Source organism: Bacillus rossius, chromosome 3 (assembly GCF_032445375.1).
Source record: "Bacillus rossius redtenbacheri isolate Brsri chromosome 3, Brsri_v3, whole genome shotgun sequence".
Classification (NCBI taxonomy): Eukaryota; Metazoa; Arthropoda; class Insecta; order Phasmatodea; family Bacillidae; genus Bacillus; species Bacillus rossius.
In genome coordinates, this window is record NC_086332.1 from 16,070,076 (window position 1) to 16,095,641 (window position 25,566).

General features: G+C 39.8%; 1 protein-coding gene across 1 annotated transcript; it reads right to left on the bottom strand.

The window, feature by feature from the left end:
• Positions 1 to 574: 574 nt before the first annotated feature.
• LOC134530273 (F-box only protein 33) lies at positions 575 to 21,302 on the bottom strand. Its single transcript, XM_063364976.1, has 7 exons — positions 20,828 to 21,302; positions 16,776 to 17,010; positions 15,060 to 15,211; positions 13,459 to 13,579; positions 7,728 to 7,917; positions 4,897 to 5,018; positions 575 to 2,374 (listed from the first exon to the last, which is right to left on the bottom strand). The coding sequence occupies exons 1-7, from the start codon at positions 21,238 to 21,240 to the stop codon at positions 2,219 to 2,221; spliced, it is 1,389 nt and encodes a 462-aa protein (XP_063221046.1). The 5' UTR covers positions 21,241 to 21,302; the 3' UTR covers positions 575 to 2,218.
• Between the last annotated feature and the right edge of the window lie 4,264 nt (positions 21,303 to 25,566).

Sequence of the window (25,566 nt, forward strand, 5' to 3'; positions counted from 1 at the left end):
CATCCATAGGGCCTGGAATTTTTTGCGATCGCGAATTTTGCATGAAAACGCGAAAAGTAAGTACATTCGCGAAAACCACAACATTTCTATATTACACTGCGAATATATCCCCGAAAAGTACCATTACAGTAGAATCCCGCCGATGCGACCCCCCTCTGATGTGTCCATTCCATTTATATGACCGTTTTTTGAGAAACCGTGAAAAATTTGAGCAGAGAAAGTCAAAAATTTGAGTAAAATCGGCTGAAAAACAAGTCTGTTACACTTTGTTGGGCGCTGTGTGTTCACGTTTATCTTTGCGAGAGCTGTACTGTAAGCAGGCAGGCATACAAAAGACGGCTAAAAATAGATACCACCCCTCTAGACTGTCCACGCGGCAGTGTCTAGTCGAGCTCGGCGAGTCCACTATCTCACGAAAAGCCGTCTCAGCTGTCATGTTATCTTACCCGCAGCACGAAAAGCCAAGCCGCTGTGGTAGCTTCTGCGAGAGCATAAAAAACTCTTCCAACCACTCCCAGAGCCACAAACCATGTAAAAATACCCCCCCCCCCCCCCCCCCCCCTTTTCCCATATAACATTTCAACACATTCCCTCCCTTATTTCAACCTTCTGCGTGAGAAACTGTCAGCATCCTCCTCCCCTCTCACACTGCGTGCGACAAAAGCCAGGTTGTATAGTCCATTCTCGGTAAAATAAATATTTTTATGGGCTTATACAACTGTCCTTTGCCGTTAATAAATACTTTATAAGTTTAAGTTATTATGATACAATTTTTTTATTAGTCACACAGCAGTTTCTGCTAAAAAATCACTAATACCTCGAATTTTATTGAATAGAAAAATTTATCAGGGCCGTAAATATATTTATTTTACTGCATAGTTACTTTTCCATCCGCATTCCAACCTGTTTTTTATTTCCTTTTTTTTTTACGCTGTGAAGGGACGTGGAAAAGATAATTGCTTGAGCTGTCAAAATAAACATAGCTGACGGCAAGGGCGGGAGCGCATCCTGTCGGTCTGTCACTGTGATTATCTACTCCAAAAACATGTCACAGCATTTCAGGATAGCATTGTTCTTATATCTTTCGTTTATTGCCGAATGTTTTCTACCTGATCCACACAAGTTCCTTCTCCACGTTTTGAACGAAAATAACCACCAGCCGGCTAGCATAGCTGAACTCGCGTGACGCGAATTCACTTAGCGGGAGTATTTATCGGAACCCATTGTTCGGGGTATGCGAGTCCGAGGTGTAATATGAATTTAAAAAGTTGTCTTTTACACCATAGACTAAGTTTCATGGGAAAGAAAAGATTCCATTGACAAACACCTAAAGTCGGCAAAACATGTGGCATCGGCAGCCGAAAAAAAAAAAAAAGAAAATTTGTAGTTGCAAACATCTATAGCAACGTGTCTGTTTTGTGTAACTGTTTTGGATTTCATTGGCTGTTATTATGCATATTAGTCTATTCCTAGTATTCATGGATTGTTTATTAAATATGTAAACTATTATATTCAATAACTGCACAATTTAGTCAACATTTAAAATACCGGTAAAATTTCCATTGCATAACGAAAATACCGACTTTAAACCACCGCTTTTCTAATTTGAAAGTACCGCTTTTTGCATACTGAAAACACCGAAATTTTCCAGGCCCTACTCATCCAGTAACCACACACATTAAAAGTCATAACTGTCATTGATCACTGTTCCAAACTTTAAATACGTTCATTACTACTTAGGGAAACTATTCTTGTAAGCAGAGATTTAAAATTCTACAAAAAAAAAATTTATAACACTAATTGATTAAAAACCCTTAATTTTATAACTCTGAAACACATTTTTCTATACAAAAAAGTGACAATTTTAAATAAAAACTATTCCATTTGGCAATCCACTCTGAACTACTTTTTTTTTTCATGGTCTAAAAATATAATTATGTAAAGAGGGATGAGAGAGAGCCAATAAAAAAAAAAAAAACCCCCTAACTTAACACTATAGAGGATAAAAAAGATCAAACATTTACAGACCGAATAAAAATAAATAATATTAATGTAGTAAAAGTTTTGAGAAATTTCTACATAAAACATTGAATTTTTAATTTTTTTTTTTTAAAAAAACAATTTAACTTGAAAGTTACGTACCAACAACAGTATAGCTCCGAACATGCAAGGACAGACGTAAAAAAGAACACATAAGTGCAAACAACGGCGGCGGCAGCTAGTCGAGACACGCGTTGTGGGCCGGCGACAGCTGGTCGTGCATCACCACGGGCAGGATGAACTCTTCCGAGTCGTGGTCGCAGCTGCGGACGGCGTCCGGCAGCTCCGAGTCCAGCAGCGAGTGCCAGTGCTTGCCGAGGACCTTCCTCACCTCCTGCCGTCGCCAACAAACGCACTTCCGGTGAAAACACCACCGTACGAACGGCACATTACATTCATCGTAAATAAAGACAACATTAGAATGGTTTTATTTTTTGTGAAATATGTTTATTAAAACAAATATGATGCTTAAATGCTTTACAATACTGATTTCTCCAAAACAGTGTCACTTCGACTGAAACATGATGCACTTTTACAGTATGATTTTTAACAAGCATCTCTAAATAGATTTACTATTCGGAGGTATATGATGATTGTTAGAAAGCTAAAAAGATTTCTGAGATATTTTTCATACAATTTATGTGGACAGTGTCCAACCATATTTGTACATTTAATGTATAACTGTAAACTGACGAAAGGAGTCAAAACACAAAATGGAACTTAACAAAATGCAGCATAAAGTTTAATTAATTCCAGCATCCTTACGGTTTTTTTTGTCGTGACTTTTGTAACCAGACCTCCAGTTTCATAACTTTTTCATGAATAATTTAGATTTTTGTGAACTGTACACACCAGGTAACTGTATCACTTGTATTGGATACACTAATGTTTACAAATACTTAATACACCATTTCAATAATAAAAATTTCTATCAATTTTTTTATCACAGGGTCAATTTACTCACACAAACATGCAATCACACACAAATACACATGTATCCCCCACTCCATCCCACCCCACACACACCATACACCTAAATCAAAATGTGATATTCAAAATTAAACACGAGCAAAGGTACCTAATACAAAATAAATATACAGTTTATAGTAACATATCATTAAGAAAACTACAACTTATTTTTTCAAAGCTAATTTCCGCATGTTTTTACGTGGAGAGCCTCCAACTACTATAAATATTCATGTGCAACTATAAACTAAAGTCAGGTGTTAAAAAATGAAATGCAAGTTAGAAAAATGCTGGGAAATTAAAAGTTACATTACTTTCAGAAGCTTTATTGTTTATTTCAGGACATTTGCATTAACTTTCACAACCAGTCCACTAGTTTCATTACCTTTTCGTGAACTTTAGACACCCCATCTAACTAAATAGTTGAATTCATGGCAGAAAATACATAAAACAGATACCAAATATTGGTTGCATTCAAATTAAGAGTGAATGTAGTTATATATTGTCCAAATTTATTGGAGACAATAAACATATCAATTATTTAATATTTATATACTAAACTGCAAGTAATAAAACCTACTATGTAGTACCTGAAAAAATATTTTGCAATATCCACGTACCAAGAATTTAAAATGACAAAAAATTACCGTAAGAAACATGACTCTTTTATTTCAGTACTTTAGATTTACCACTATCATGAATGAAAGTTCCAAATGATGTTTTATTTAACATTTTGCTCCCATCATGTATATCAATTTAATTAATATTAATTGCAGTTCTCATAACTGTAAGGTTATCGATGACCAGGATCATGCTGGTTATAATGTTACCACCAAAGATAACACAGCTGTTTAAACAAAAGCACATTCAAAACGGTACATCCCTAATACAAATTTAATCTAGCCATATTGTACCTCCATACATATTGTCACCACCCACCACCTCTGGCTAGCTCAAATTTGGTGGTGAGTGGAACATACAGGTTAGAAGCAGGTCACGAAGAAATTACTGCTCAATTTTCGATGGATTACCTGTTTCTTCTATTCATGATAAAATCACACCATATTCCGTATAACAGAGCACACAAAAAAAAATTTAAACTGTACCTTCAGAAAGGAGAAAAAAAACGTAGATTCTTATTACGACTACATTATATTGCCCAGATCAGTTACGGGCAGCGACGGCTGGACAAAACACTTTGTCGCCTCGCTGTGAGCTTTGCCTACGACTACGGTCAAAAATTTCTAATTTATTTAAATGTCCGAAGAGAAAAAAAAAGTTCCTAGGCGTCGCCCGGACCGTAGCCGCCAAGTTGTAGTTCAATATTACATTGTTAAATGATGCGAGCCATCGCCCGACCATGACCTCTCGGCACGGTGCTCAGACAATGACTGACATTACAGCCTTCCTTCCCTTTGTGCGGGCAGTGTCCTGGGCTCGCTGACGTAATTTTCAGCCAATCACGGCGCATAGCAACAGAAGTTCCCACGAAATGCTTACTTCTGTTCCCACGACGCAGCGATTTTGTATCTTTCTCGCACTCCCGTGACCGTGACTCACACGCCTAGCGTGTGAAACAAAGCCTCGGTCGTGGAAATAACGAAGGAAAATCACGTCAGCACACCTTCCCACACAAAGAAGCCAGCAAAAAAAAATTACTTCAAAAATTAACTTATGAATTTTAAAATTATAAACAATAAACCTGGTGAAATACTTTACGTCTAACTTCGAAAAAAAAAAAAAAAACTTTACATCATTTGAAAACCGAACCTGAAATATGACAAAAAAATTTATGACAAAAGATTATTACTGGATTGCATAAGGAAGGCTGTCATCTGGGTTGTTACAGTATAATAAACATTGAATTAGCTGTGAACAAGCTTGTTTTACCGCTTCGTAAGGTACGCCTTCATCTTGGGCCAAAATGCAACAAGCCGCCACTTCCAGGCGCCTGAGCCGCGCGCTGCACAGGCGAGACACTGCGACAAGGTTCGTGTCCCAGTAGTCGTAACCTGACAACAACAAAACATTCCACTCTGAATGACCTTTGCTTACCTTTTACACACAGCAATTTTATATCTAGATTACTAATTTCCCTGGCCTAAAATAAAAACAATCCTAATTCAAGCTGTATTGAAACATCAAATACATAACTTCTGACATAAGTCATAAATTTGGTAAAATTCCTGGCATTTAGAATAAAGTCTTCTAAATTCCAGGGTTTTCCTGACCTATACAGACCATGGATGCACCTTTAAGTGCAAGGCTCTGAAATGGTGCACACTCTTTGTATCAGGCATAGGGTAACTATGAGATTTGAATTTTAATCGTAACATCATATAACAGGAAAATGAAGATAAAGGTGTAATGCAAAATCCCTAGAGTGTTTTCACAAATCTCTACAGAATGTTTCATGCCTATAAAGTATTTCGAAAACACGCGTTTAAGGCATTTTCATTCTTTTTATAATAATAATAAAAAAAACATTTAGCACATTCTTACACGCTTTCGTAAACAGACACAACTCTGTTATCTTGAGCAGTTTTCAAATTGTGCTTTTCCTTCTGAAGCTCTGCACATCACGGAGACTGCAAGTTGAAACTGGCAAACCGTATAACGGCATGAAGAGGGAAGAAGGTCGGGGGTTGGGTTGTCCCATGTTCTTGATCCACGTGTAGTGAACAGGATGTGGTGCCTTATATAAAACGCTGCACATTCACAACCCTTCGGCAAGCTCCCACTGCATTCCTCCTGGATGTGTCATGATGTCCACGGTGTGCACCATTCCACAGCTCATGGCCTATTGTGACTCTCCGACTCGCTCTGCAAGCCCTTGCTGTGTGCATCTATTGTTTGCCACCACAGCACTTCTTGCCATCACTCCTTGGGCTTCCTCACCATCACACAAGCCCATACACAGATAACAATTAATATTATTTAAAAGAAACTAATCAATATGTGAATATGCTACAAAAGACTTGATGGTTGCATCACGTTTGATCAAGTTTTGAAATGGTTTTTCTTTTATTTGATGTTGATTACCTGGTATTTACATATATATACTTCTGGCATATAATTTTATTCAGAACACATACTACCTGTCAAAACTGACGGTTTATTTACTGCAATCCACTTCTCTAATCGTTAAACTTTAACACTGACGTAAAATATCAAACCCATGCATTCAATGTTTTTTTTTGAAGTGACGTCTAATAAATCGATGAACGCCGGCTGCATGCATGAAAAAGTGTCCCATTACATACGTTGTCCCATTACGCTGTGTCCCATTACGCTCATTGTATGCTTGCGCCGCATCTATCTCTCTTACACTCGGTTGGAACAACCATAGATTTGACTTTTTCGAGGCACATTTAACTTGAAACACTCCCATTCGTTTCCTACTTTTCCTATCATCATCCCATCCTTAACAGAATAACACAGATTGGAAGAAGTTAAATACCAAACATTTATAAAAGTTATAGTTAAAATAATCTCTTCGCTAAAGTAATAAACATATTTGAATTAATGAGTGCAAATAAAAGTAAATTTATCAATTAAATTGTAGATTTCATTTCACTCCTTCTTTGAATCCATACAAAATAGTGATAATTCAATAAAAATGATTCAATTTTATTCATAAAAGTATGCAATCATTTCATCAATATTGTTACGAGCGCACTTGGCTGCAGTGCTTGGCGTCGCCGCGCTCGTTCGGCCTGTCTGCGCCCCCTTCCACCCGCTTCCTCTCCCTGGTATCTCGTGTCATACTATCTCGCGACATCCTGACCGTCGCAGCGCGCACCTGCCTCAGATCGAGTTACTTAAAAGAGGCCGCACTGCTGCATAAAAGGACTCAGACATGTTTATCGGCGCGTTTTGTGGGAACCCGATGCTTGTTGCGTTTATCGGTGTTCTTTGAGCAGCCGCCGCGTCCTTCGAGGACTCACGACGCGTTTCTGGGCATTTCGACGGCGAAGGTCGCGCGATATCTCGGAGACATGCCCGATTGTTCTGGATGGGAACCCAAGGGCTATATAAGGAGGTTGGGCCGACCTTCGAGAGGCAGTTCAGTGGGGAGTTCTCCCGCGGCGGAGTTTCCGGGCGATAGTGCCGCGGGTGCGGCAGAGTGGCGAAGTCCTTGGACGAAGGTTCCAGGGCAGAGAGTCTGAGTGAGTGAGTGGAGTCGGGAGTTTCCGGGCGATAGAGTCGCGGGCGCGGCGGAGTCCCGAGTGAAGTTGCGAGCGAGTCGTCGTGTGGGATCTCGGCGAAGGGTGTGACGGCGGCGGCGGAGTGCGGCGACGGAGTCCCGCGGCGGAGACCCACGAGGGGTGCTGCGGTCAGAGTTGCGCCGGAAGTGCGGCCCAGCGAGGTGTGTGAAACGAGTGACTGGGGAATTGACATTTCTTTAAGTGTAGTTAATTATCTGCTAATTTAGAAGATTATTTGTAAGTGACAAGTAGTGGTAATAAATAAAGCTGTGTGAGTGAAATAAAATCTATTAATTGGGCTATCCTTTACGAACCCGCAGGGAAATCGTAACAATATTATGTTATGACGTCACGTTAAACTATCATCCGTAAACCGACTTTACAGACAACCAATTTTGTTGTTGATAATTTTGAATGGCTAGCTGATTTTTATTTTCCTAGAGTACCCAAATGCTCTGACATAATTTGCACGTGCAGGAGGGGCCCTGGGTTGTCCCCAGAGGCCGAACGCACCGAGAAAGACGAGCTCCTCCAGCTTGATGCAGCGCCACGCGATCATGACGATGGGTTCCGGAGGGTCCACGGGTTCCATCACGACGAGCAGCGAGCCGTTGGTCGCAGAGTCGATGGAGTCGACCCACCACAGCGAAGTCAACGAGCCGCAGTACCACAGGTACAGCGCATTCAGGGCACGCAAGTTTATCTGCAAACCAGCACCACTCACAAACCATACTGCAACTGGGAGTAACGTGTTTTGTACAATAAAGATCACAACATCAGCAACATCCGCATCAAGTTTCTAGCTGGAAATATCTGGTTGTATGTACCTTAAGGGGCCCGCCTACCTGGGCACACATACGGTGTGCAGAGCTTTAGGGAAAACAACGCAATTTCAAAACTACTCAAGATATCCGAGTGGGGCCTATTTACGAATAGCATTTAAGAGTTCACTGAGGGCCGAAAAGTACTTTTAATTTTGGATTAAGTTTTTAAACTGTATTTTTAGAAGCGTTAAAATGCCTAAAACGCGTGTTTTCAGAGTAATTTTTAGGCATAAAACAACCAGTACAGATTCTTGAAAGCACTTAAGGGGCTTGCATAACACCTTTATCTTCATTTCTCCGCCATATAATGTTACGGTCACCGCTCAAATTTCACAGTTATCCTGTGACGACGAGACGAATGCGCGCCAGTTCAGAGACTTGCGCTTAGAGGCGATACCGCGCTGGAAGCACCAGCGAGCGTCGCGCTTATCATCCCGCCTCACTAACACACATACACCCCTGACGAGGCGGGCCCCTTAAGTGATAGCATCTTCTCTACTCCTGATTAAAGCCAATGTGTAGTCGAAAATCTGAGTTGAATTTTTGTTGTATGATTTGTGTTTAGTCTGGTGTTTTTCACATCCAATTTTTTCTGATGTCTATACAGTAAAACCTTTTTGTTGCGACCCCATTTATTGCGACCACCTCTCTATTACAACCCGATTTCGAGGAACCGTGAAAAAATTGCCGAAAATCCGAAGATAAACAGACAGAAAATAAGTTTCTTGTGGTGAGTAACGTGTTGCTGCGTTTCTCTTGCCGAGTGCTTCCTGTCGACCGCTGTCAGCGCTTAACAACCCCCATTCCACGTCCCTTTGTCGGCAGGGTGCAGATAAAGGTTTTTGTGGCAACGTGTTTACGTTTAGCTTATTGCGAGTGTCTAGTGTGGTACGCAGTTAAGGCAAAGCTACCTGCTGGATTTCTCTTGATTTTGATTACTATCGGTTGACAATACACAGCGACCGACTGGATGCACGCCCGCCTCGACTTGTTTTAACTGCCGCAGCGATGTTTATTTTGACAGCTCAAGCAATTAATTTTTCCCGTGGGTTGATAGAAAAAGGTCGCTTCACCCAGCATAAAAAAAAAGGCTACGCCACTTATTCCCCGCGCAGGAAACACACTGGCTGCCGTCTGTCTACCCCGCATTTATCTTTCTTCTAACATTCCACGTTCTCCTCTCGCGCGAGCAATAACTAGGGCCACGATTATATGGTGAATCGCGAAATCGCGAAATTTTCCGCGAATTTATATGGAAAATGCGAAAAAAGCGATTTTTAAGAAAAACCGCTAAATAACACCGAAATTACACAATACAAGTCTCTTATATTTTAATGTGAAAAGCTTAATAGTCAAGACTTGCCCGGGTCCTGGTTGATAAGCTGGAAAAATTTCCTGCCTTGCATTTCTACATGCTTCCTCTAATCAGCTTTAGGGCGCCGTCTGGTCAGCGTGTGTGTTAGTGAAGCGGGATGATAAGATCGACGCTCAATGGTAGTTCTAGCGCGGTAAAACCTCTAAGTGCAAGGCTTCTGAACTGGCGCGCAGTCATCTCGTTCCCGTCAGATAACAGTGAAATTTGAGCGGTGACCATAACATTATATGGCGGAAAAATAAAGATAAAGGTGTAATGCATTTCCCTATGATACTTTCAAGAAATTTGTAACGGGTTTTTTACACCTAAAACTTCGAAAACATGTCTTTTAGCCATTTTATCTCAAAAGAACCATTAACAAATTCTTAAATGCTTTTCGTAAACAGACTCCAGTCGGATATATAGTATAGTTTGGAAATTGCGTAGGTTTTTCGTGGCTGTGCGCGGCACACGACTGTAGTTGCCATGCGTCACGCGCCGAGAATGTTGTACGGCAGGAAGGGCGAGTATAGTTCATTTGCGGCAAAAATGAATACTTTTACGGCCCTGCTAAATTTTTCCATTAAATAAATTTTGAAGTTTCAGTGATTTTCCTTCAGAAATAATGTTGTGTAACTAACAAACAATTTGTATCAAAACAATTAACGGTAAATGGCTGTCGCGGGGGCCCTTAAAAATTTTTCATTTTACCAGAACTGGACTATACAAACCTGGCTTTAGTCGCACACAGTTTGGTGAAGGTGAGGAAGGATGTTGACAGTTTCACATGCCAAAGGACGTTGAAGTAGGAGGGGGAGAGAGACACGATGGTTTGTATGCCTGGGAGGGATGAACCTTGAAGTCTAGACAAGGGAAGGAGAGGTAAGCCGTATGACGTCATGCATCCGCCGCCTGTGCTGCCGCCAGCCTGTCTAGACGATATTCCCGCGCTCCCACTTACGTTGCACAAGCTACTGCTGCCGTATTTTTAAAGGAAATGTCCCATTATTTTTTTGTTATTCTCACATGAACATTATTGGAAATATTAAAGCCGACACAAAAAATACGCTGTGTGTTAAAGTTAACAGATTTTAATAATCTTTCATTTTGTTTTGTTTTAAATTTTTTTTCTTCTGATTTTCACATTTTGGTCAAAATGTCCAATTTTTTGACGGTTCTCGAGAATGTATTCGTAAAATCACTGCTTCGTTAAATCCGGGGTTCGTGACATCGGGGTTCTAGTGTATTTAACTACGGCAAGCAAGAAATCGTACATGTAATCTAACCAGTAAAAATAAACTGTCTATTGACATATTTTCTTTAGAGGTGGCCTGTAGGGCGACGGACTTGTCATGAAGGTTTAAAGCACAGCCGTCTAGCATTGTGAGTGACAGCATCCTGCCATTGTATGGCTGGTTTCTTAGCGAGTAGCGGTTTCGGAAAAGGGGTTGGGGGGGGGGGGGGGGGGTTGAAATCAACTGAAAATTTCGGAAAACATCTATTACGACCCCCCCTCTATTCCGACCCTATTCCTGGGAACCGTGAGGGGTCGTTTCAGAGAGGTTTGACTGTACTACTGTTATCAATGTTATCATACATAATTTTTGTATGTCACGGGCTATTCTTTTATTATTGAAACATGGTTTAGTAATTGCATCATAAATTCTCACCATTTAACAGATCAATATTTTATATTTAGATCTGATAGAAACTCCACACTCATAATGTTGGGAAGAGGAGGTTGTGTGTTGATTGTGCTTTGTAAACAAAATTTTCCATCTATCCATCAAATAAAAATCTACGATCATCCTAGATTGACGCTCTCTGGATCAAAATTAAAAACCTAGCCAACTATCTATCTAATAGATGGTAAAAACTATATTCCCCTTTAAACAACTCCAAATACATATGTAACATACATATCTTGAAGCATTAGAAGATAACTTCTCTAACAAACAAAATGATTTGTTAACACTTTGTGACTTCAAAGTGTATTGATTGGACTAATAAACACTCATTTAATATATCACATTCATATATATAAATTTTTCTACTAGTTTGGAACTATTTCAGTGTGATAATATTCAATCCAAAAATATCTGTTTCATCTTTGCTTTACAAATCTACCACATTCTGAAGTACATAACAAAATCAAATGAAGAAATTATGAAAAAACTTACCACATTCGGCCCTAGATTTTAAAATTACAATGGATATTCAGTAACATAACACATTATTATTTTAATTATTAATTATTTAATACATAATTATATACAATAAGAATACATGCATTTCATGTGGTCGCTTTACACGGGAAACAGTAAAAGCAATTTACTTTATGTGAAGTCCTATATTATTTGGTTATTAATTTTTTTATTCAATTTTTAAAAGTATACGTAAGTTAATTAAAAATGTCATCATCACATGATTATGAACATTTCTTAACAGTTCAAGCAGTTGGTATTTTCCATTGTTTGTAGTGGTAGCAATGCTCTAAATATAGCAAGTTTTTGTTCTTATCTAACTTTACCGTGCTGGTGATATATTTATTTACGATGTATTAGATTCGAGAATGTTATTAAAACATAGGATGTTTAAGTCTGATATGTACTGCTGGCACACGTAGCTAAGAAATTATGTTCAAAGAATGCAGCCGTACGAAAAGTGAAAAAGGTACTGGTGGATTTTTAGGTTATGACAGGCACTTTCATTTTTCAATATCAGCCGAAAATTAACACGTGTATCATGAATCGGCGAAATGCTGATTCAACTAAATATCGGCAAAATCAGCTTCTGCTGATTCGTATCGGCACGGCTCTAGAGCCTACCCTACATTGCAGTGCCCACCTCACAATGTATAATTTATTCTTGACAGTCATGTTACAAATAAATATAAAATAAATACATTACGAAATCCTCGAGGTATGACTTGTTTTTCAAATTATTGATCCACAAAGTCTTAAGTCAAATGCAAACAATGTGCAGTCCCTTTCTTTCTTTCTTTTTCCCAGAGCTATTCTCCTACAAATAAAAATGTAAAGGTTAAGGTAAATGTGATGGGGCCTCCAACATCACAGTGGACTTAACTACTAGGGAATAGAGCTGGTGCTCATTAACTTATCCCTTCAATTTTATCTTAGATATTTAATTTTTAAACTATTATTGGTTTAAAATTAAATTGTATTATTTATATTGTGCATTTTATTACTGATAATTTCACTTGTATATCTATATCAATTTTTGTAATATTTATTACTATTTTAATTCAAATTTTATTTTAAGGTTTTGATATTTGTCTGTGATTGTCCATTGTTGTATTGTTCTTTGTGCATTGTCCTGTGTTATTTGTTGTTCTTTGTTGTGCACATCCTTGCAATCTCTTATATGAGTGTTGATGTGCATAATAGATGAATAATTAAATAAATGTGAGTCATTCTAGGGTGGGGGATAGAACCCATAACCCTCGCCACACGAAAATGGCAGGTTAATAACCAGAGCCCCAAGAATCATACAAAATGGTCGCTACTCCATCTTTCAGGTCATCAACACCTTAGACCAGCAATGGCCAACTTCACTCTTTTCCAGGGCCACAGTTTCATACAACAATTTTTTTAAATTTTATATTATTTTGTAGGATAACCAGTAAAGTCCATATATAGCATTTTACTAAGAAAGAACAACATTATCTTAAAAACACTATTTACAATAAATAAAAAATTTAAAATCCAAGAATTATTACTACCAAGTAGGCCTAATGACAAACTATGACAAAAAAAATAATATTTTTCATCGTTTCTGTGAGTATAACGGCTTCATAACAGTGTCAGCTGAAAACTTATCCTGCACATATTCAAATACGGCTAAAACAATTCAGTGTTTACAATATATCTTTGTTAGAAAGTTCTCTAGGCAAGCCGCACGATGTGATGAGGCGGGCTGGTTGTTAGGAACCCCTGCCTTAGATAACCCATCCACCCCTTTGGCTCAGTGAAGGTTGTCTCCCGACTAGTCACAGTCAAAGTAAACCCATCATGTCGGGCAAGATAACACCTCGAGATGTCCTCACCAGACCGCAGAACAGGACCTTGAGGTGCGTGAGTGGCATCGAAGGCTTGAGGATGTGCGAGTGCAAGACCTCGACAGCTTCGTAGGAGTGGATGAGTGTGAGTCGCAGCTGGCACATGGGACTGCAACACGGGTGGGAAAACTCAAAACTCTACAACTAAACACGTGCATACTACACAAATGTTAATACCACATCAATCAATTTACAAAAACATAGTCTCAGTCTCAAAGAAAGTACCTACATAACTGCCACAACATTATCTGTGTCATAAATGACGTCAATTGAAGAGTAATAAAACTGCCCACGATTAGCAGCACTTCACTTTTGTCTGGTGCAACATCCTACGTTCTCAGTCATCCGAACTACGATAATAAGTTTCAATGATACCAATCAAATTTAATGTAAAAAAAACACTGAGCATGATTATAGAAACCCTAACTAAAAAGTTACCATTTTGATCTCTCTGTACCTGCACTTCAACATCACAAGGATTTTTGACACCCAACATTGTGCATTTTAACATCTAAATTGTACCACTCAAGGCTCGGTTCAGCCAACAAAGTGCGAGATGTTGCACGTTAAATAAACTGCAAAATTCATTTTTTTTGGGCCAATATTAATGTTCAGACCGCATGCCGAAAGGAGGGAGAAGGTAGTGACTCTATGGGATAAAGCTAATAAACTAACTCCAAAACTTTATAGACATCCAAACCAGAAGTGAAAAGTAGAGCTTAATCTAACCACAGATTTGAGGGTTAGGAACTAGGTATGACAACTAAACCACCAAGGGTGGCTGCCAACTTTTATAAAGGTACAAATTCATAAATTTAGGAAAACCCGTGAGGAAATAGCAGGATAACAATACAACACATTTTACCTATAAACATATTTAAGCAATTATTTTATATGCAGGTGAATATGATAGTTAAAATTTCAGAAGTGTAGTAGATGATTGAAATTCAAGTTCTTTGATTCAGTTTCCCAAGGCTTAATCTAAACATAAATGTTTGCCCAGTAGTTTCCGGGTTTATAATAATGATCTGTCATGTTGACCAGTAGCAGCTTTGAACAGCCACCTTGCGACAATGCACAGGGATATGGTTTTACGTGTTAAATATTGTTAGGTATGATTCAGCATGTTCTCACAATATTACTTTCAATAACATGGCACAACAGAAACCAGCTAGCCAACCACAAAAAAATCATCTTTCACTAGCACATACACAATGAATCAACATAATTTTAGAGATCAAACAAATAAAAATATACTATTATAAAAATTAAACTCATCACAGTTGTATATGATTTCCCAAATTATTACAGTGACATTCGTGATTGGCCCTACAGTTTCGCCGCTTTTTTCGGGACTTTCATGACCTGTATACACCTTGCCTATATATATATATATATACACATGTACAGACTGCAGCATAGAAAGAATGTACAATTGTCTTAGAACAAAAACCTATTTTTAATCATGTAAATCCATGTTAGTATTGGAATAAACAAACATTTTCCAGAAAAATATATGGTTACTTTTTCCCAAAAAAAAAGTCTCCTAATATAAAGTTTTCGCACTCACCTCTCCGAACACGACTCACCTGTTCTGCGTGAACATGGCCCACGACTGCTCCGAAGTATGCGGGTGGGACTCGTGGATGCCATGCACGTGCACTACCAACCTGCAAAGCGTAATCACGCTCAGGGCTGCCAGCAGTCCATCGTTCATGTAGTCGTAGTCCAGGCTCAGCACCTGCAGCAACACACCAAATTCACTCTTAAGGTGGAATCACAATGCCCCGACGACCCCGACACGACAGTCCCGACACGACGAAAAATTTTCAACAGCCAATAAAAACCTGGTTCATCCCGACGAAACAGGTTCTTATTGGCTGTTGAAAATTTTTCGTCGTGTCGGGGTCGTCGGGGCATTGTGATTCCACCTTTAGCCTTTTCTCTTTAACACAAACTAAGTTGTAACAACAGCAACGAGGTTATATTCATTAACATTTGTTTTATATATTTGGTGAATTTACGTGACTGAATTAATTAGTTAGGACCTAATACAGTGATTCTTAAAGTGTGTGCTACCAGCAAAAATCAGGTAGACCAAAGATAAAATTCCAGTAAAAAATGAAAAATGTGAAAGAAATTATTACTATTTACTAATGATCGGAAAATTACAATGAGAGAAGTCGCTGATGATGTTGGCATATAAACTGGCTCATACAATGAATTTTTTTTTTTGGGTGTTTTGGGTATGAAACGTGAGACAGCAAAACTTGTTCCATAATTGTTGAATTAAAAAAAACAACAGTGGCCAATGGAAGTTGCTCAAGAGTCACTACATGAAGTCAAAAACAATGCAGAACTACTGAAACGTGTCATAACAGGTAATGAAACTTGGGTCTATGGATATGACATCAAAACTAAGGCTCAACTGTCCCAGTGGAGGCACCCTGAATCGCCAAGACCGAAAAAAGCTAAGACAAGAGCAGTGATCTTCTGTTTTAATGGCATAGTGCATCATGAGTTCTTGCAACAAGGTCAAACAATAAATAACGAGTACTATCTACATGTTCAATGCCGTATGCATGAAGCAATAAAAAAAAAAATGCCCAGATTTGTGGCGAAACAATTCATGGCTTTTGCACCATGATAATGCAACTGCTCAAACTTCATTGCTTGTTAATAAATTTTTATCCAAAAACCACACTGTAATGATGCCTTAGCCTTAACATTCACCCATGACCCCTTGTGACTGCCTTCTGTTCTCAAAAATAAAGAGAACCTTAAAGGGTCGTCATTTTACAAGCATAGAATGAGATTAAAAGTGCAACGCTGAAAGAGCTACACACTATCCCAAAAATTAAGTTCCAGTAGTGTTTCAGGGATTGGAAGAAGCACTGGCATACATGTATAATATATAATTGAGACTATTTTGATGGGGATAACATAAATGTAGATGAATTAATTTATCAACTTCTTTCCAAAAAATTAAAACTCCAGTAGCTTTATGAACACACCTCACATAATCAACCCAAAATTTATACTAAAATTTGCTAACACATAAGACTGTAGCTTAAAATTAAATTTAAATTTAAAAAAAAAAAACTAAACCTTCATTTTTTGTCACACCCCTTAAAGCAGAAATGTAGTGAGATACTTCTTGATGAAATTTTGCACTCTTTAAAAATTCCAAATAAGAGGAATATTACTGTTACCATCTCCAAATGCTCCAGACAAAATAATAAAAATTATTTTCCATGGAAAAAGTTTTTTTTTTTTTTTTGCTGAATGCATCGCTAGCAACTCGCCTGCAGCTTCTGGAAGGCCATGAACCACTTGGGGTCGAGGTCTACGAGCTGGTAGTTGTCGGGGTCCTCCTTGACGGAGGCGAGCCCCAGGTGGCGCAGCGAGCGGGGCTGGTGCAGCGCCAGCAGCTCTAGGACGGGTCCCGCGTACGCCACCAGCTCCTCCGAGCAGCCCAGGTTCAGGGTCTCCAGCGCCCGCGACTGCTGGATCACCGCCTCCAGCGGCACCACGAACTGCCTGCGGGCAGGCGCTGGCCGCGTCAGGGCAAGCCCTCCTCCCCCTTCCCCGAACAACACACGCTGGCTCACGACGTGCCGACACAGCTGCTGAAATTACGTACTCATTTACATCTTGCTCTCAAAGTCAGTAGCTTATATACTTATTTTTTTTATTTTAGACTAATTAAATCCCTATATAAAAAAATAGAAAATTAGATTAAATACAATGATAAAAACACAAAAAACTTTGAATAATACAACAAATGCATAATCATACTTAACAATAGAGACCGGAAAAATCTGCGCATTCATTTCGCGATTGGCTAAAATACAAATAGTTATACCTCAGTGCCGACTCTGCTATTGGCTCACAACTCACCTGGATGATGCTGGGCCAATGAGAAACACCCGACCAAAGCTTTATCGAATCACAGGCTGCTACTTTGGGACGTCTCAGAAGACAGCAGCCAATGAGTGGGTGACATTTGACCGAGTGCACGCAGAACTATGGAGTTCATCCTGGAGGTCATTGAACTCGTGAATTTTTCCGGTCCCTACTTAACAACATTAAAAAATTGTGTATACAGTAAGCATAAGACTTAAAAATTTGAAAATCAAACCAATGGCATTAGAGGGTTATGTACGCCTAGGTCATATGGCGATGCCCTGTGCCTCAACCAATCAAATGGTAGAAATTTTATACAGATACTCCAAGGTGCCACTGTGATAGGTTATAAAGTAAATTTTGTCAAGAATTTAATTACTTACTGGAAACAAGTCTTGATTGTGACTTGCCTACTTGCATTATACGTGTGGCATTGAGAGAAGAGCGTGTATAGCATAAACCATTAGTGGGGCCTGATAACTACGCTAACACTGCTATTGGAAGGTGACATCACACACACACACAGTGCCCTGCGCACAAGTCAGCAACGTCTCATGAGCCTTAGCGCACGGCAAACAGGAGTGCAACAGAGAGGCGAGCGATCAACACAACTTGCAGCGACATGGAGGCAAATGGGGGGGGGGGGGGGGGGGGGTTTTAACCGCTGAGCTGCAGGTGGTCTACAAGAGAACTATAAGGGTGTCGGGAAGCCACTACAGGCACTGAATGAATGTCATTCTCAGCAACATTGCACTGTCCAGAGTGCTCAACTGTTGGTCCAATCGGGTGATCAACTCTGAAGACATCATCTCCAACAATAGCATTCACATGACTCGGTGAATCATCAACGCACAAATTAGCTTGCAGGCTCTAGCCAGCATATCGACAAGTAGGAAGCCCTATGTTAGAACATCACCTCTGCAGTTAAACAGTTGAGTTTGCTATTTCAAGTCGTACGAACCAAGTTTGCTGGGCTAAGACATTGACAATGCTAGAAGCATTGTTGCAAATCGCTAGTATTTCTCTTGCTCACTGCGAGTGGATGCATTGCCTTTAAATGAAGTGAGCCAAACTGTCTATAAGAATCAGAATAAATATTATTTAACACTTAAATGGATAAATATTTAACTTATTACAAGAGATTCAGGTTTCTTAATTCCTACTAATTTGTGATAAAATAACAATTTACAGCTTACATTTCAATACCTAGCCTATGTATTTACGCAATTGCAGACATTCATTGTTTACTTGTTTTTTTTTTTTTTTGAGTTAGTTAATGTAGGTGGTCTTGTAATAATGAAATTTGTTTAAATAATGACTGAAGTGTAGTTGTAAGAATTTTTTAATGCTTGTATTTCATGTTTGTTGTTTTATTAGTATAAGTAATTGTATTACGAAATGTTTGTAACATTGCATTTAAAGTAATATGTATTATTATGAGTCATGCTTTAACGAACGAGTCTAATGGGAGCCTAAAGCCTAAAATTTGAATTGAACTGTTAACGTCATTCCTTTTCTGTGAGGAATATGTGCTGTGCACTGAAGTAGCTGACTTGTTAAATTTTACAGTCTTTCCAGGGATTTCTTTGATTACAGCCATAGTGTATTCTGAGTTTGTTATGGTTGGTGTTTCATGTATCCAAGTTTATCCCCGGATCCTGATGGCAAGATCCTGTTGGCTTGATCCTGTGGTATATGATGATTGCTGTTTTAGTTCAGTACGTCAAAAGGTCCTGATGGCATAATGGTGTGGTACATGATTCTTGCTGTTTTAGTTAAGTACGTCGGCAGATCCTGCACATGAAATAAATTACGAAATAAGAAAGAATTATGATTTTAGGTTAAAAAAAACAAACATTTTATTCAAATTACGATCATAATTTATTATTATAAGACAATATTGCCTTTATGTACAGGACCTTCTGATGTACTGAATTAAAACAGCAACCATCATGTACCACAGGATCAAGACAACAGTATCATGCCATCAATATATCAAGCCTTCTAGTTCCAGGAATAAACTTCATTATTAGTGGTGGGCAGTGAAATCCATACCTGTTACTTTTTCACCGATATCAAAATTTCACGGGTATACCTGCGACCAGTTTCTACAAGTATCAGTGAAAATCGGTGAAATTGATTACCTACAGTAATACGACCACTAGCTTTTAGTGTCCACATAATCGTTGAATTAAGTTTCTGACGTTTTCAGTCTTAGTACAATCATTTTTTATGTATATATTTTGAAGTAAAACTGTATGTGGAGTATACGAATTGCATACTTGTAATAATTACAGTAAAAAAAAAAATCACCGTTCACCGAATGAAAGACTAGCAGAATATCACGGAAGATAATGAATTCTCATAAATGTTTTAAAATTAATATGTGTTCGTTATATTATTGAACTGAAAGGACAGGGATATAAATATGGAATCAATATTATTAAAAAAAATTAAAATAATAATTATGTAGTATTTTTCAATTTTAACTCGAAATAAACTCAAAACAAAATGAAAGGTTTCTGTGAAAAACATTGCATGTATTTAGTTTCATCATTCACCGAGAGGCAGTGATTTCACTTATCCCCTTTATTTCACCATTTTTCGGTGCGAGGAAGCAGTTTACGATTACGAGCATTACTAGAGAGAGATTTCACCGATCACCGTTTAATTTCACAGGAACCTAAATTTCACTGGAACCGATTTCACTGATACTCAAAAGTAACAGGTAAGCCCACCACTATTCATTATGAAACGGAAGAATTAGCAAAATTTTAATTCTCCATAGTTGGCTACAGTTATGCTAAACAAAGAGATACACGATCGCGGGTGACTGGCAACGGCAGTGTGAAAGCACAGGTATTGTAATATAAGGTTTAAACAGTTATTTTTCACGAACCAGTAGGAATTAAGAAACATGTGCTCAGAATACATTTAGGAATGTCTCTAGTGCTTGAAAATCATATTTTCCATTTTTATTTACTTTTCGTTTCCCAAAGCCGCAACATCCGATACAGGTATAGAAATGTAAACTATTAACTATTATTTTTACAAACTAGTAGGAATTAAGAAACTATCCCTTCGAGGTATATTTAGGGATGTGTGAATTGTGTACAAACCATGTTTTCCGATTTTTCTTTCTTTTCGTTCTAAAAAGGCCGCGACGTCTAATTATCGGTTACCTAACCAACCATAAAAAACAGTGAAATACATAAGTATACTTCATATATCGCAATGCAGTTTTAGAAAATTTGCATGTATCCCAGTAAGTCTTTTACATACACATATATGCATTTTTAGATTTTTCCTTCGGATGGGACTATCTTCTAGATAAAAACCTACCCATAACCTCAAATCAAAGCTTGAAATTAAGTTATTTTTCCCATGATCCATGAAAGTTTAAGTATATTATGAGGGAAAACTTGTGACGTTTAGGAATCTCAACACTCACCTCTCAATAACGTTGTAGCGTTCCGCAAGCCCAAATTTTCTTTCAGGGTTATCAGTCCGATTGTACCAAGGTTTCAAAACTAAAGTCCGTAATATGTTGTTCAAGCCAAGCTTAGTAAGTACTTTAGAAGCCTCTTTAACTGACAACCCAGAACTCCAGTCGAAGCTAACAGTTACATGATGCAAACTCTTGGCGAAAAAGTTGGATAAAAACCGCGTCCGGGGAATACTTGAAAGGTCTTTTGAATTGACTTTGAAATGGATAGGTCTGTTCTTCCAAAAGCTTGGGTGATACAATGCTGATCTCCACTGCTTACATGTTGCAGAGGCTTTTATACGATCTTTATGCGACAAATATGAAAATATATCCACCAAAACAACTGTTGGTAAATTATTCCAACAATCACCCGCCATCGTCCATAACAATAACCAGACTACATCATCAAAAAGATGAACATACTCAAAAGCAAAATAAAGTTCGCAAAATTGTTTTCAAATAATGGTAATTATTCGCCAAACAAAAGTAATCAGTATCATCAGCATTCCTGTAAATATAAAAAAATTAAGATAATGAATTTTTTTCTAAAACTCATTATAACTTCAGTATATAGTAGCTTAATATAATGTTGAAAATCGTAAGGTGTTAAGGGGGAGTAATATAGATAAAAGAAAGCCATCTTTCTTTCAGCAGTTTATATGACATTACGGGTGGTATTCATATTTATGTCCTGAGCGATTCCTTCGTCAATAAATTATTATTTGCATTCTTATTTAAATATTTGGGTGCCACACACGTTGCTTGAGATTGTCTCAAGAGATCGCAAACAAGACAGTCTTGATGAAGACAATCTATGATAGTCCCATATTTCTTATTTCCGAGAGGGTCTTGTATCATAGTCGTTGCGTTAGAACACCATCGTATAAACATGTTTAATAGTCACTGAGACCTTGCGTAAGAACACGAATAAGACCGTCTTTGCCAAGACCACTGCACACACGTCTCAAGCAATTGCTTGTTCAGATCGCAGTGTATAAAATGACTGACTCTTGTGAACCTCGTATTTTTAAACTTATATAAATCCTATATGAAGTGCTGAAGCAATTTGATATGTGTTTAAATGATTTTAGTTTTTGTTTGTGACCGTTGGTTACATTTTCAGGTGCTGCACAGACCCATTTATTTACATATCGATTACCGAACCAGTACAATGTGATGTCGACCCAAGTGTCTCCCCTTCTCATAAAGACTGTTATGCTGCGCCAACCTCTAATCCATCCCTGCCCCATGCAGTGTGTTGAATGTTATTGTGTTTATTTATTTAATAAACCATTACGACGGGACAACATGAACATACCTATTGCCGTCAGCCGGGGTCACGAGCTCGATTACCGTGGTGAGTCTAAGGGGCTGGTTGTGAATTATGGTTCGATTTTCCGGGAGGGTGCCAGTCTAGTTCGTGCGTCTAACCATTAGTGTGGGTCGATCAGCCCCAGCGTGCTTCCCTAGACTCGGTGGCTTGGATTTGTAATCTAGCTGCTAATGAAACACGATGGCACTCCCTATTCAGCATATAGATGGCTGGTCCCTAACTACACAACAGAAACACTCATTTACACTCATGAACATGGGTTACACGTATTTATTGACGAACATGGATTGTACACGGCACTATACTTGATTAGTTCTTTGGACAGAAATTAATACACGAGAATTACACGACACTATACTCTTGATTGTGTTACGAATATCTCTCCCTCTAGGGCAGTCCATCGTAGGGGAGGTTTAGTGGTTACTTAGAGTCCGCCACGTCTGTATATTAAAGTGACGCCGACCGCCGGTGCTCCCTCTCTGGTTCGCACAGGCCGTTATGTCAGAACAACACCTCTTAAGTGCATCGAACACGCCCGAGCGTGATTTCCGCCAAGTGTGTAAAAGTGCGTCGCGACGAACACCAAAGCGACAACAGCGCCCCGCCGGGTGTGGCAATGCGCCGAATTAAATACGTAATTATTCTGTTCAAAACAAAAACAACCAATTCAATAACAATTTAAAACATACTTAATTCAAGGGAAATCATGTATAATTGTTTTAAAATCATATATTGTGTAACATGTCTTTTAAGCCCAAAACTGGCCGGATCTGTTTTCCCGCGCTCCATGCGTTTAGGCGCGAGGCCACAGGGCGGTCTCGCGCTCAGTTACCGTCGGGAGCTCGCAGGGGTCGGACGCTCCGCGAACGCAGAGCCATCAACTTTCACGCTACGTCCACATATCAGCAATAGTGTAAGTTTTAAAACCCTTTTACCAGCTCTGTGCCGACCCCACCCAGTCGCACGATATATCGTGCGACTCGTAACTAGTTAATTTTATCCCAACAGGGAACTTTACATTTTCTTCGTAATTTCGTGTCCAGAGATTAAGGACAGCGTAATTGAGTTACGCAGTTTCGGCTTCACAGCCACTTAATTATTATAATCGAAGACTTTTAGCAACGTGTGTCGAGTTCTTACTCGCTAACTTTCGCCTTCTAACTTTCATAGTCTGTAAACGTGTAACTTGTAATGTGCAATCTAACCGAGTAATTTCCAATTAGAAAGTGACTGTAACGTGTATGATTCCAGCGTACCGGGTTACGTACTTTTTGGGACCTCAATATTTCGCCATAGGTTAGATAGCAAATAACTTTGAAACGTCCGTTTGTATGTGCTGTTTTCCATGTTAACGTAACTGCCTGTAGAAGTTCTTGCAGCACAGGAGATCTGTGGCTATCCGCCGCGCCATTCACATTTATAATCGGCCACTGTATAAATCCGTGTACACCACTTGGCAACCTATCCTGGACGCGCGTACCGTTCACCGTAGAGAAATACGCGTGTCGCAGCGGTCAGACGACAGAAGCGGCCAGTACCTGGACCAATAAGTGTATCGGTTCTGAATAAAGTGCAGTGTCGTGTCAAATCGTTTACCAGTTATTTATAAGGCGTCCTGTGTGGCCTGAACAGCCCGGGTAGGTTTCGAACAGAGACGCGCTCCTGCCTGCAGCCACGAGGCCGAACCCCCGTTAAAACCCCTGAGATCACTTTCAACATTAATAATCAATTTAAAAACTTAGAAGGCAGCGGGAGTGGCGTCAAAAGATAACAGGCGGTAAACCTAATTCGCGTGTGCGAATTATTCACATTAAAATAATCCTGAGAAAATGTGGTTAAAGCCGGCAGATGTTTGCTCGGCTGTGTTAACTAAAGCTCTGACTCCTGGAGCCGGCCAGGTCTGGTGTATAATGGCTGTCCTTAAGGCGGCTCTGTGGCCCATGGCCTTAAGGCAGAAAATTACGACGGCCGGGTTAATCCCTGCACCGTAAAAACCGACCCGGGGTCGTGTGGGGAGTTGACGTTGCCGCCGTCGAGGTTCTCGTGTTCGAGACTAGGCGTGTATCCTAGTGGGAAACTGGTTCTTATTGAAATTGTGTTCCGGGAGGGCGCCAGGCTAGCTCGGCGTCTAACCAAATTTGGGTTTCGTGGGTGCGTTGCATCTGCGTGGCCTACTTTTCCCGTTGGCAAAGCTTGACGTCGTACCGACTGAAGGCCATTAGCCCGGCCTCAGCCCGCAGTACTGGCTCCTGCTGGTGGAACGCACCCCTCGCCAAGTCTTCACCCAAATGAGACGAGCGGCGTAACCTTGGTGCATGGAGGGAGTGTCCCCCTCTCCGCACGCCAACCCCTGAGGCAGTTCTGATCAGCTCGCGGCCCGAAGCAGACGTGCGCGTACCGTGGGGAGCCTTCAAGTTTTGTCTATGATTCCTCACGACTGGTAACTATAGTCATCACCGAATACCTTTTTCAACGCAACTCCCCACGCGACTCCGGGTCGGTTTTTTTTTCTACGGTGCAGGGATTAACCCGGCCGTCGCTACTTTCCAAGTCAAGCCACCGAGTCTAGGGGACACGCTGGGGCCGATCGACCCACTCACGGTTAGACGACAGAGCTAGCCTGGCGCCCTCCCGGAAAACACCCCAATTTTCACGTACAGCTCCTTAGACTCGCCGCGGGAATCGCACCCGAAACCCCGGCTGATGGCAAGCTCGTGGTTGGAGTCCCTAGCTGGTATCACATTACAGGCCCTGTGAAACATAATACGCTGGTTCCTAGCTGGGATAGGGAGACTCAATACAATAACAAACACGAACTCGAGATTTATACTGTCAATGATACATCGCGCACGGAGTGTGCGGATTGGACGTTTAATCAGATGGACAGTTACAGCCGTATTTACACTTACACTACACTTGCAAAGCACACAAGGAATTGCCCTACAAAAATACACTTGGCTAAAAAATAGTGCTCTGACGCACTGTCCCTAGTTTAAGCCCTTACGCCAGCCATAGTTAGGGGGAAGTTGATTGGAGACTGCCAATCCCGAAAGTTGCTAATTTGGCGGTGTCTGTGTTCACCTGTGTGAGTCACGGCCCGCAATTAAATTAGATGAAAAGTTTTGTACACGTAGTTGTCGTCGGCGCCCGTGCACTCGACATTTAGTAAAAGTTCGTTGATAGCGGGAGTCGGCCCGTGCCATAAGGTGAATTACCCCGTGTAATGTCTCGTGTGGGGAGTTTAAAGTTAAGAGTCTGGGTTAGGCCCTACACCGTAAAAGAACCGGGGACGCACGGGGAGTTTACGTAAAAATAATAAAACAGGTTTAGGTTGGTGACTATAATTAGGTACCAGAAATACTGCTGAGTG